At 42.3% G+C, this 13,654-nt stretch overlaps 1 protein-coding gene across 1 annotated transcript in view; it reads right to left on the bottom strand.

Moving 5' to 3' along the window:
- THSD7B (thrombospondin type 1 domain containing 7B) overlaps positions 1–13,654 on the bottom strand; it is a 216,094-nt gene that overhangs the window by 80,535 nt on the left and 121,905 nt on the right. The window contains exon 13 of the mRNA XM_035130631.2: positions 3,552–3,730. Coding sequence (XP_034986522.2) covers positions 3,552–3,730 — 179 coding nt within the window. The remainder of the gene's footprint in view (positions 1–3,551; positions 3,731–13,654) is intronic.

Here is a 13,654-nt window from a genome sequence, read left to right as displayed (position 1 = left end):
TGGGCATTATTTATCTTATTGAGCATCATCATATTTCCTTGGGCTCTGTTTCTATTACACTATTGCTTATTTATGTTAATATGTAAGAAAGCAATAAGAAACTTCAAAACTTTGTCTAAACCTAGCTGTAGAAAATTGAAAGATTGCAAATAACATTAAGGCCAATTTGAATCCAGCTTTTCAAAGCAGGGTTTGAATAAAATGTGGTGACCATAACTCACATTATATTCACTTGCAGGGGTGGCCCAATCACAAAGCAATTTCACGCCATTGTTTCAGGCAGCAAGCAGATGTGTGTTGGATGAATTGGTATCCTCTGGGACGCTGCTCTCTTGTCTTGCTGCCAGTCCAGGTGGACCTACAGAATCTTTGCATGGATGAGAGGTGTCTGCAGGACTACCACCATTCCCCCCTCCCCATCCTGTCATGCTCTGAGAAAGCACGTGAGCAGTAGGTTAGGCAAAACATTAAAGTTACTTTCAAGTAACTTTACAATTTTATCTAACTTAAACAAAGCTTCTAGGTGCTGTGCCCAAGAAGAGGTCACCTAGCCACCTTGCCAGGAATTTCTGCTGTTAGGAATGGCCTTCTCCCTTAGTCCTTTCTCAAAGTAAACCAAGACAGAATAGAGGAGGAAAGCCCACTGGCATTGTGGCCACTGCAGAGGCAAAACCAAACAAATATAAGTGGGCCAGGATGAGGGTTGAGGTGCAGCAGTGACAGAAGCAGCAGCTGGGAGGGGAAGAAGACGGAGACCAGACGGTGTCAAAGGGAAGGGAGAAAGAAAAGGTGGAGGTGTGACAATGTCTCTCCCCTCACTTTAGGTGGCAGAGAGTCGTGTTCCTGTCCTATTCGCTTGCCACTGAGACAGCAAGCTAGTTTTCTAGCTTGGCTGATCATTTAGCTCAGCATTTAGACTGCTAGAGTTGCCTAAATTGTGCTTTGCTGAGGGTTGGTATTGTACTACCAACCTTATTATATGCTTGTGAAACATGGCCCACGTTTAAACACCATCTCCATCTCCTCAAAAGATTCCATCAATGGTGTCTCCGAAAAAAATTACATATCTCTTGGGAAGACAAGCGAACTAATGCCAGTGTACTAGAAGAAGCAAAGATCACCAGTGTCAAAGCAATGATTCTTCAACATCTTTGTTGGACTGGTCATGTTGTTCAGATGCCTGATTATCATCTTCCAGGGCAACTACTCTATTCCGAACTTACAAATGGAAAGCATAATGCTGGTGATCAACAAAAGAGGTTTAAAGACTCTTTGAAGGCAAATCTCAAGGTGTAGTATAAACACCAACAATTGGGAAACATTGGCCTGAGAGCACTCCAACTGGAGAACAGGATGAAAGGGAGATATGTGCTAAGAGGAAGGCACATTTGGCAAACCATGATCAACTCCTGCCCTGGAAACTTATGTCCCCACTGTGGAAGGACATGTGCAGGGGCGTCTTAGCCATAGAGGCTACTGGCCAAGTTCTGGAGGGCGCTTTGGAGGGTGCCTCCACCATGCCGTGCCGTGCCCAGAGCCTCCTCCCTGTGGGAGGAGACGCCCTCAAGCCCTGTTGGCAGCGCCACCCTCACCCGCCTCTTCTCGGGCTGTGGGCGCTGTTGCGGGGAAGCCGGCTGCAAGTCTCCCTTTGGTGCGGCAGCCAGGGCTCCCTCCCTCCCTGCCTTTGTGCCACTGCCACCGCCGTTGCCACCTCCGGCTCAGCGATCTTTGTAAAACGGAGATGCCTCGTCTGCCCGGGGGCGGAGAAGCCACAGAAGGAGAAGCGGCGTGTTGGCCCCATTGGCGCTCTGGGCCAGGTAACCTCTCCAAGGAGCAAACAGGGACTCCCCAAAGCGGTTGCACAAGCCCATCTTTGGGGCCGGAGGGAAGAGACGGGGGCCGGATTCCCAGGCTGGGGACCTCCTGTTGCGCTCCATCGAGGCGGCAGAAGGGAGGGAAGGGTGGGGTTGGGGGTGCGCCCGAGGGATCCTTGCACCACAGCGCCAGATAGGCTTAAGACGGCCCTGGACATGTGGGTCCAGAATTGGTCTCCGAGGCCCCCAAGGACACTGTTAAGACCGTGTTCATGGAAGACAATCTTACTTGGCTATGAGCGATCACCAAAGAAGAAGAAGACATGTTGAAACTAACGAACCTGAATTGATTAGGACCATTAACTTCAATGGGTCTGCTCTGAGTAGGAGTAGCATTGGATATAACCCTGAATGCAAACCGAGCCTCGAAATTGACATACCTCCCTCCAAATTTCTGTGATGAACCAGGGTTCAAAGTATGTTTGTGCATAAAGAACACGGCCTTGCTTTTGTGATCTGCCTGCGCCTCTTCCACAATGGACAAATTGTGTGACCAGAGCGTACGTGTATAATTCACACCAACAGTTCTCTGCATGGGGGGGGGGGGGTGTCACAAGCTTCAGGTTCACTCCAGCACCCTGTTGTGTATACAAACAACTGTGGGGAAAATATTGGAGTTAAAGCCCCTAATCCAGGGTATTCAGCTTGAATTCCAATAAGTAAGATTCTTCATCATAACTACCTGCCGGGGTGCAGCATGAACAAGCCTAAGAAATAAAGGCTATTTGAATTGCACCTTGCTTTTAAATAGGTTGTGCAAAAGTGTATCCCATGCAAGCAGCTCTTATTTTGTGCAAAGCATTACCAAAGCATGACCAGAGGCAGAATGAACACAGTGCAGTAGTAAGTCACATTGTGTTCCATGTTGCTTATTTCCAGCGTCTGTAGGACTGTGATATTAGATCACTTTTCTTACTTTCTTTGCTTTCTTAATGTTAAGATAATCTGCACGCTACAGTCAAAGTTCTGCAAGTGACTTTCCTGAGTATGCTTGTGTTAGAAACAGAAAAGATGAAATGAAGAAAATGCTAACACATCTTCTTTAGAAATAACCAGCACAAAGAGTAGGATACTGAGTTTCTTTCAATAGACTTTAAAAGCATTACACATTTTTAATTGTATGAGCCCATACATTCTCCTGTCTGCATTAACTGCCAAGTTCCTTTATTACATTAAATTGCAACATTAATTGAAAAATATTTTACTCCTAATTTTCCATCTGAATATTCTCATTTATATCTATGTCTTCTCCTAATAAGAGTATACACTAGAAAATTACCTTGTAATTGTCAGATAGAAACTTATTAGAACAGAGTGGAATTGAATTTGTTGGGGGGAGGGAAATAATTAAGAATAGGTTCAAAGAATCAATCTTCACAGACTATTTTAAGTGAGTCTCGCTGATTGCACTCTGTTATTAGTGATTTGTGAGATACAGCGGAAACATGATATAAATATTTACTCACAATGCCAAAGAGACTGGAGTATTTTTGAGAATAAGGAAGGAACTTATAAACATGAAAGGCTGTATCAATATGTATTCCTGGGAAAAAGTATGACCAGGTGAGGGAGTATATTTACTAAAGGGAAGCTGTCTTGTTTATATCATCTAGAGAATGCCCTAAATGTATCTGATACACTGTAAAAGTGTCCTACTGGTTTCTTGATATACCTCACCTGATTCTTAGGATCCAGTTTTGGACATGGACGTCCTCCATTGTAAGGCTTCTCCTTAAGCCACTTGGACCGGATTTTCACTCCTGTTCCGCAAGATGAACTGCAAGGGGCCCAACTAGACCAGTCACTTAATTTGCAATCAAATGGACAAGGTACCATACAAGGCTGTTCAACATAACCTAAAATAAAAATGTAGGAAAGACAGAACAGTGAAAATTATCTTAACACTGATATATTTATCTAATTAATAGTCTGAAGGTCATCTGTCTTGGAATGGTGTATCTGGAAAGCTACATGGGAACTAGGAGGGTGGGGCATTTCAAACAAGTGATTGTTGCTTAGGAGCCCTATATTTCTGTCAACTCATTGGTTCTTCATATTGGTCTGGTTTGTACATAACACAAAACTATGGTTTAAATAAACCTTAAATTGATAAACCATGGTTTCGCATTATGTGCATAACAAATCTTACTGATTTGTTAGTGAAAATAAGCCATAGCTTACTGACCTTAACTATGATTTAGCATTATGTTTGAACCTGGAAAGTTTTTAAAATTACAGTTTAAGTGTGGTTTATTTGTTTGTCCTTCAAGCCTGAGATGCTAGCGAACAGTGACTGAAAAGTTGAACTACTCTTCATGCTCAGCTGCTACTAGACATGTCACTGAAGATGACACCACTGCTAAGTCTGTCTGGAGACAGGGACCTTCCCCCCTCCCCCCCCCCGACTTGCCTTCCTTGCACAGCTAGGGCAAAGAATGGAAATTAACATCTGGAAATGAACATCTGGAGGAAAGTTAAAGAGGCTGTTCTCCATGAGGACTAGCTTTCACTTTAGTTATTATTAAAGTAAAATAAGTTTAAAAGCCTGTTGTTAAAATTTTACAAGTCATGCCTGTGCACGTGACCATGCGGCTCCTAAAAATGTTTTAAGAGCAAGACAAATACCTCCACTGAACAGCCAACTTGTTAAGTTATTTAAGGTATATACTGATCCCCCTATCGACAAATTAATCTTAGGTTTCCTTCCAATAAGCAGCCATTTGAGGGATTCTCTCCTCCCTGCCTTGGCTTCAAAGCACCATTTCTGTTGTCTTCATTTCTTCCCTCCCCTCCCCTATCCACATTACATCACAATCCAGTGCATATTTACTCTGAAGTAAATTCCATTAAGCTTAGTGGGGCTTGTGGCCAGGCTGCATTCTAAGCATGCCAGAAAGCCCCAAAGCTGAATTCTAAACAGTAGAAGGGGAGGGAGAGTTCAAATCATATTGGAAGCCCTAGCACATGAAAGCCAGATAGGAGATGGGGTGAGATAGGTGGTGATGTGATGTTAGCTAGAGGAGCAGCCCCTCTACAATGATTTCCCTTGGGACATTCCCTAAACCTATATATATGTGCACACGCAGTAGTCCAACCCTTCGGCTCTTTCCCTTAGGAGACAAGTGTCAAGTTTTGGGGCACAGAATCTTGCCCGTGAAAGAAAACGAGTCTCTCTCCTCTCCATGTTTTTGTTTTTTACAGTTTGCAATGAAGTTAGATTATGACACACACACACACACACACCCCGGAGATACATTCACATAGCAAGCCTTCATGGAGAAGGGTGTGTGTGATGTGGGTGCTACACAACAGGGAAGAAATTATGTTACAGTGTAATGTTAACAGTGATTGACAAGTAGGAGGATAAAGATGAGCAGTGGAAAGAAAGGTTCAAGAAATGCCAAGATCTTGTAGCAACAACCAGCTGTTGACAAGAGCTGGCAAGGAGTGCCAGGAAGATTTCCATACTCTTGATTTTGCAGCTAGTCTCAATGGGAAGGAGATATGGTGATGCAGTGAGGCAGTGCCAGTGGTAGGATACTGCAAAGGTTTCCATGAAATATGAAAAAAGGCAAGAAGTAAGCAGGGGGAAAACAAGCCAAACTATCACAAAAAAAGCCAGAAATTTTTTGATTGTCTGTGAGGTGACTTTTGGTTCGTGTGTGTGTGTGTGTGTGTGTGTGTGTGTTTTAAAAAAATTAATAAATCCTGGTTTAACTTTGTCTTAGCGTGATGCCTCACCGAATGAATATTGCTATGAACAATTAGAGGAGGCCTATGCAGTATGCAAGTACAGTCATACCTCGGTTTAAATACGCTTCAGTTTGAGTACTTTCAGTTTAAGTACTCTGCGGATCCGTCTGGAATGGATTAATCCACTTTCCATTACTTTCAATGGGAAACTTCGCTTCAGGTTAAGTACGCTTCAGTTTAAGTACTCCGCGGACCCGTCTGGAACAGATTAATCCACTTTCCATTACTTTCTATGGGAAAGCTTGCTTCAGGTTAAGTATGCTTCAGGTTAAGTACAGACTTCCAGAACCAATTGTGTACTTAAACCGAGGTACCACTGTATGGCAAAGGGACAAACCCCTTCTCACAATAAAAGTTGATGGTTTAGCCCAGCTTTCCCAATTGACATTTTGGATTACAACTCCCATAATCATCAGCCAGGAGAGGTTCCGGTTTCCGCCTGCAGGAATGGCGGACCTGTTTTCCATCTCTCTGACCTTTGTAAGGAATTTGGCGGTTGCTAGGGGAGTAAATGGCAACCCCCTACCCTCTCCGGGGGTTACGGAGAGGGGCCGCTGGCCCGCGATGCCCCCAGACCCACTCCGACTGTTTTTGGAGTGGGGGGAGCTTGGGCTGAGCACTTACAAGGGCCAGGACTCCCGGACGCTAATCTGCATGGCGGGGATTTCCATGGTTAAAGAAGATAATTAGGCTTAAATCTATGGACATACTTCAGAAGGAGGGAAAGAAGCGCTGTTTACTGCTGAGAAATTTATGCTGCCGAGTGAGAGGAGTCAAAGATTGTACTGCATCTGGAAGAAGGATTGATGGGGACGGAGCGATAAGGGGAGTGAGTTTTTATTTTATTTTTTTTCTTCATATTGTTGCCTCGTACCTTCCCGGACGCGATGTCCTGGCTTGTTTGGAGTGAAAGAGAAGCAAAAGACTGTGTGAGTTGAACCTTATAACTGTTGTTACTGAGCATATTTTTTTAAAGATGTGGAGTTGCCGATGAGAAAAGCCCCCCCCTAGTCGGACGGAAGGAGTTCTGAATGCGTTCGGAGGATTTATGAGCTGTGACGCACTTTAAATTGGAGCAGCGACCTGAAGCTAAGTTCAGCTATAGGGCAAGGAGATCCATTAATTTACCAAGAGTCTATGGTTTGATGTTTGGGTCTCCTGCCTGGAAAAGCTGTAAATTCTATAATGATCGTAAATCTTCATGGCTATGAGAGAAAAGCGAAAGTGATTTGAGCTTTTTAAGATGGCGCTACTTCGAATTGCTTCAACGCAACAGGAGCTCCATTAAGAAGATTTATGGGGAGGCTGGACTGATTAACTCACACAGGAGAAAGAACATCTGTGAGACTTTGTTTGATATTTATATCAGCAGCTGGGAAACAATCGTGAAAGTGGAAAACATCTATGTGACTGTAAGGGGAAGATCTGGATTATTATGAACTTGAAGGACGATTTGAACTTTAGAAAAAAGACGGCAGTGGACAGTTGCGAGGAATTCCCAATTTCTTGAAGCATGGGAACCCAAATAAAAAATTCTTTAGATGATTTGGCATAACATTCGGTCTGATTGATATATATATGTGTATAATTTGAAATATTGAATGTGATATAATTGGTTTTAATTGGAAAATTAATAAAAATATTTAAAAAAAAAAAACATAATCATCAGCCAGGATGGGCACTGACTAGGAATGTAGTCTAAAGCATCTGGAGAGTATCTAGGTTTGGTAAGGTTGGTTTAGCCTGCATTGACACAGTCGAAGTTATAATAAGAGCTGAAAAGGGAACCCAAAGAAATGCTTTTAAAATTCAGTGTAATATTGCAATTAAGTCTTGCTCTGTAAAGAACTGCAATCAGCTTCAAGATAAACTCCAGACTGTGTAAATGGGCCAATGAAGTTTGATGTATAAGTTTAAGTTTTACTGGGGTAAAAAAATAAAATACAAAACCCTAACTTCCAGAATCAGAGGCAATAAGCCTCATACCGTAATACCAGTTGCTGGAGAATCACAGCAGAAGAGGGTTATTGACCTCATGTCATGCCTGTAGGCTTTCCATAGCCCACTGTGAGAAACAGAATGCTGGAATAGATGGGCCTTTGGTGTGATCCTGCTGAACTCTTCTTGTGTCCTTAAGTCAAGTGAGAACCTTTCAACTTTGGTAAGAATCATCCCCATGCTGAAATTTAAGATTTCTGTTTCATCTGCTTCTGCTGCTGATGAGACAAGCTTCTATCTAGCTCATGACAAAAAGAAAAAGAAAAGTTCCAGGAAAATCCTGACTAACATTGAGCTCATTGTAGGACCACCTGCAAGTAAACTATTTTCAATCACTGAATCACCATTTTAAAAATATGCTTGAAATCACTTGCTATCTCTCTTGGTGCTAAGACCTGCTTGATTGCCTGGGCTTTATCACTTGATCTGGACACTGCAACACTTATATCTCATGTCACCACTCAAGTTCTTGGGTGAACACTGAGGGGGGGGGGAACCCACAAGCTTCCAAAGTCATCCCCAAATGACAAAATTGATCACACGGCTCTATTAAATCTGTAAGAGGCCGAGATCCAGGCTTAAGCTATAAAACCATTTGGCAGTATGATTTGCTGGCTTTTGCATTAAAATTGCTTATAGCAAAGCCAACTTTTCTTATCACAGAACTATATTAGTAAAATACCCACAGCCAGTTGAAACTGCCTGAATAGCTAAGCTGCAATGAAATCAATTTTGCAGACAAGGGTAAAAACAATAAATACAAAGATTAGTAGTATCATTTCCTTTCCTCTTTTTTTGTTTCAAATCTGCATTTTGTTAACCTTTTGCACTGCAGTTTGACAACAGACTGATAGGTTTAACATTTTTTCCATAATAGCTCTTTATTGCAGCTCTTCCCCCAAGCTGCATAATGGTTTAATTTAAAATGTACACTAATTTGGTTTGTTACTTTGCAGACAAATGCTTCATCATAGCCACTTACGTCTCCAAATCCATTTAGATTAGGCAGTATCACTGCTCTCTATTATTTATCAGCAGTTCCCTTACATCCACCATCAGTAGATTCAATCAGATTTCATGTGCACTTTGTGATTATGCATTATAAATAACAGAGGGTCAAAAAAATATCTTGTGTGATTATCTGCTTTTCAGCTTTCACTGAACAAAAGCAAGTTAGAAGAAATTCAAAGAAAGAAAAAAAAGCTTGTTAGGGCCAGCCCGACCATTAGGCAAACTGAGACAGATGCCTCAGGTGGTAGGAGCTTGGGGGAAGACAGTGCCTGGTGTACCATGCAGCCTACATTGCTCTGAGCTAGCTTTCTGCCCTCAGGTGTAGTGGAGGGATCTGTTGTATACTGGTGTTCGTAGTAAGAGTCAACTTCCAGTCTAACTGGGTTCTGCACATGGAAATGCACCATCTTATCCTTCCCCTCAGGGAGCAACATGTCTTGGGTTAGCAATGGAGCTCTTTATATAAACTCTGGTGCAATATGATTCTTTGGTTTCTTACTGTTTGTGAGCCTGGATTCCATAGAAATGTAAAATGCCTTGTCTAGGCAGATTAATGGAGGCTAAATCAATTAAGCTTCAGGAAGGATTTAAAAGCTTAGGGTCTTATGGACAACCTACTTATTGGATAATATGGTGAGTTGAGCCGGGACTTCCGCTTGAGACACCACAGAAGATGGCTGAAAATTCCATCGCTCTGGCTCCCACGGGATAATTAGAGGCTGAGATGGGAGTAATCAGTCTCCCAAAATCTTCCCGGGCGTTACAAGAAAACACAGTCTCATCCACAGATGCCCAACAACCCAGCCCCAAATTCGGAAGGAAGGAGGGGCTGGTGGCACTGGCTGGAAAGCCCCTGAGAGAGACTGGCTCTCCTGGACGCTGTCTCCATGAGCGAATCAAGTTCCATTTCTTAAAATGAAAAATTGGATTTAAGTTTTGGACATGCTTCGAGCGAATTAACCCAGCCACTGAGGTGCCAAAAAAGACTGAGTGGAAGAAGGATTAACATCTAAGTTGGTATGTTGGAACGGAACGGAAATGGGGGGGGTGAGCCTCTCTTATTATTGTACTTTATAACAAGCGAGACTGGAAAGTTTTGTATTTGTTGACATAATATGGCTCTAAAATTACAAACTGCATGGAAATAATAATACTATATTCCGGTAATTAAGGCTTTTGATCTTTGATTTGCTTGGAAGAGGATAAAAGATTCTCCAATTTGTTGACCTCAGACAGAAGCAGGATCTCATTAGCCGCTGAAGAGTCGTTAAAAAACTTTGGACGGTTTCCTAGAATCTATGTGGGAGCCGTGTCGCACTTTTAATTTGGAAAACCGCCATATTGGAAGTCAAGACTGGGCTGCAGAATTATAAATAGTCATAGGGGAGGTGAACCTTTAATATGTTGTTATATTTGTATTTCCAGTTTGATTTGATAAATCTCTCCTGGAAAGGCTAATGTTTGATGCAACCGGTCTGGGAAAATAACTGAGCAGACGCTTAAATTTGATTTTATCAGAACTATGTGAAGATGGCGGCTTTTGGATTGATTCGGCAGAAACACCAGCGTGTGAGGAGATACTGTAAACTTATAGAGGGGAATCATAGACATAAAATCCACACAGAAACACATCATTCTTTGTTTTAACTCGCTTGTAGAAACAACTCAGAGGCTGTGAAAGAATGAAGGATAACAACACAAAGAATTAGAGGAACCATCGGAAATGACTATGAAAGGCAGTAGAAGTATGAGATGATCAGAACCCTCCGAACTTGAAGCATGGGAAGTCCTATTAAAAAATTTATAATTTGTCAGAATATTCAGACTATTTGATATGTACTGTATATGTATAATTTTGAATATTTAATGTGATTTGATTGGATTGGATTGTTAAAGTGGCAAATTTAATAAAAAATGATTTTTTTAAAAAAAGAGTTGAGCCAAAAATTTTCAGAAGACAATTTCTGGGAATGTTTGAGCTTTTTGTTTTCACCCCCCCCCAGAAAAAGGCCACTTTGCAGAATTTTCTTTATACACTCTCTACCATTTGGGGAGGGGGGCAAGTTGGCAGCTGCCATTTTCTACCACAAATCTCTGGAGCAGTGCTAGGTCCTAGGCCAGTGATGGCGAACCTATGACACGCGTGTCAGCACTGACACGCATAGCCATTTTCAGTGACACGCGGCCGCATGCCAAGACCTCATTTCGAGGCACTCCGGAGGCCAGAGGAGGAAAAAGGAAGCCCTGGCCCCGCTGCCGCCACCCCCACAGAAAGGAGGGAGAAAAGAAGGAAAAACAAGGCAAAGGAGAACAGGGGTCCACTCGCTCCATTGCCATCCCCGTCGCCCCTGCCTCAAGGGAGAGGAGGGGGCCCTTGGAGGGGGGGAGAATTACCCTGACCCCGACCTCACTGCTGCCACCGGCACCACCTCGCCGCCATCCCAGGAAGAGAGAAGAGACACCCAAGTAAGGTGAAACCCCTTCCCTGTTGCCCCGCCGCCACGCAAGCATACCGAGTGAGGGGAGAGGTGGGCTGAAGAGGGCCACAAGGAGGCACAGGCCCAACTCGAGCCCACCTCCCCAGCGGCAGACCCGTTGGAGGAAGGCCTGAGCCCAGAGTCCCACTGGGAAAGACCTCTGGGTTTTGCCTTATTTCCCCCCCTTTTTAAATATTTTTTAAAAAATTTTTTTGAAAAAACTTTAACCATTTTTCCCTCGCCTTTTTCCTTTTTTAAAAAAGGGGAAACAATTATACATTTTTGTTATTTAAACTATAAATATTGCGAAATTATGGGTTTTTTTCCTCGAAGTGACACACCACCCGAGTTATGCTTGGTTTTTTGGCAAATTTTGACACACCAAGCTCAAAAGGTTGCCCATCACTGTCCTAGGCACTGCGGACAGTGCCAACGGTGATCTCCTGCCCAGGCACTGGCCAACTCAGACCTGCTTAACTCCAAAAATGGCTGCATCATGTACCATCAGACTATGTTCTTGGAACCCTTACTACCATTTAAAAATAAAATAAAATTGCCTATGACCTTTATTGATGGCATTTGTATGCTTCCTCATAACTGGAAGACCTCTGGGGTTTTTTTTTATCTCTGCAAGTTAAGGAACTATGAAATGTAACTATTTGGATGGTTTCTAGTGCTTCAGTCTGTTCAACTGCAACAGCATTTAGCAAAAACACTCCACAATATTAGTAGCACTGTTTGCACCAACTACTTATAATGCAGCAAAGCTAATGTTGGTTCAGGGTCCACAGTGAATTATTGTGTTGATTTTTTTTGGGGGGGGGGATAGATTTCATAGTTAAATACTCTCAACCACACACTTATGTTTTGCAGGCAATAAGGTTACTCCCACACCCCCAATCCCTTTCTAGGCTTGCATGTTACTCTGCTACCAGCTACTGCGGCTCCATCTAGGAATACATCTGTTATCAGCAGATGCACCTAGGCCCTCTCTGCTTAAAGAGTATAAGTATGTACTGAAAAATCTGAAGAGATTTAGCAGATTTTTTACTTTGCCTTTAATTGATTTTTAGCTGTATTTTATTGTATTTGCATGATTGTTAGCGCTGTTGGGTAGAAAGGTTGAGTACAAATTTAGTGGGTGCAAGGAGGGAAAGAAACAACAAGAATGGGGTGAGACTACGTACATAGGACCCAAACTGAGTCTGTGGTTTTGTGTTTGCATATGAGAGAGGACTGGTTGGGTACATAGGGTTGTCTCCAACACTCTTTTGCCCAGAGTCTTTATTAGCTGCTTTTTAAAAGCATTAGCTGCTCAAGTTTATTAAGTAAATGTCTTGTTCAGTATGTGAGTAGATAGTTTTCCTACCCATCAGTGCTTTCATTGGACTGTGAAGCCCAAGGCAGAAGAGCAATCAAATACATTTAAAACAAGCACAAACATTTATACTGAACACAGTGAGGGGCTGATGAGTGGCACAATAGTGCACATGGACACATTAGTTCTCCTTTTCAGATACATGAGGCAAAAAATAAAGTAAAATCTATGGTTTCAAGCCTAAGAAAAAGATTGAGAAAAACAGCTTTTTGTAGTCAAAAGGTGGACTTCTAAGAATGTAATGAATAAAGGTATACAATCTGCATTTTATAGAAACCAGTGGCATTTCTGGAACTGTTTCTTGGCTCATCTTAACTTTGCTTGGTGCATTATATTTGCACAGAATATATGAATCTTAATGCAACTGTGTGAAGGTAGGAGATGGTTTTGGAAACAAAACCTTCTATGCAGGCTGCTTTTGAAGCAGATGCACGTCAAATCTAATTAGTTTTAATCTCATTTGCATCTACTCCTAACATATTTCACCATTTTAATTAACAAACTTTTAACAGCTGTAGTACTTGGAAAGAAAGCCTAAAGGTGCCTCACAGAATTCAAGGTCTTTTGACTGGATTCCTTGTGTCACTCCAAGTGTCAGTGACAATGACAAGGATGATTTCCCTGGAAGCAGACCAAATAAAAACACTGTTTTCTTGAAACAAAACATGAAAGGTGTATAACAATGGAGGCTAGAAAACCCCACCAGATTCATTGGTTTTGCATATGCAAATAATATTTATGTTAATAGGCAACAGAGGCCTCCTGCCCTCAGGACACCAGGGCATGGTTGCAATACAAGAGCTATGGCTATGTGACAGAATCATATGAATTTCCCTGTGTCTCAGTGCTTTTCATTTGAACAACATCATGAGACCTGGAATAGCCTTTCTCCAACACATTACATGCAGGATCACTTCTTTTTTCTATCTTGCACTTGGCTTCTTGTGATGTGGGAGAAACGCTTGAAGTATAAATAAATAATCAGCACTGAAAATTAACTGATGACACTCTTAAAACAGCATTGAACTTATGTCAAGTGTATTGACAGTTCTAGTTGACACTGATAGGACAAATACAACAGCAACTTCTGTGACGTGGTGAATTGGGATTAGAGGCAGGGTATCAACAAGATTCCCATACCTCACAGTGGCAAAGAGGCAATT

Source organism: Zootoca vivipara, chromosome 1 (genome assembly GCF_963506605.1).
Source record: "Zootoca vivipara chromosome 1, rZooViv1.1, whole genome shotgun sequence".
In the NCBI taxonomy this organism is placed as follows: Eukaryota; Metazoa; Chordata; class Lepidosauria; order Squamata; family Lacertidae; genus Zootoca; species Zootoca vivipara.
Note: the sequence above shows the minus strand (reverse complement) of the source record. Positions and strands in the feature narration are given on the sequence as shown.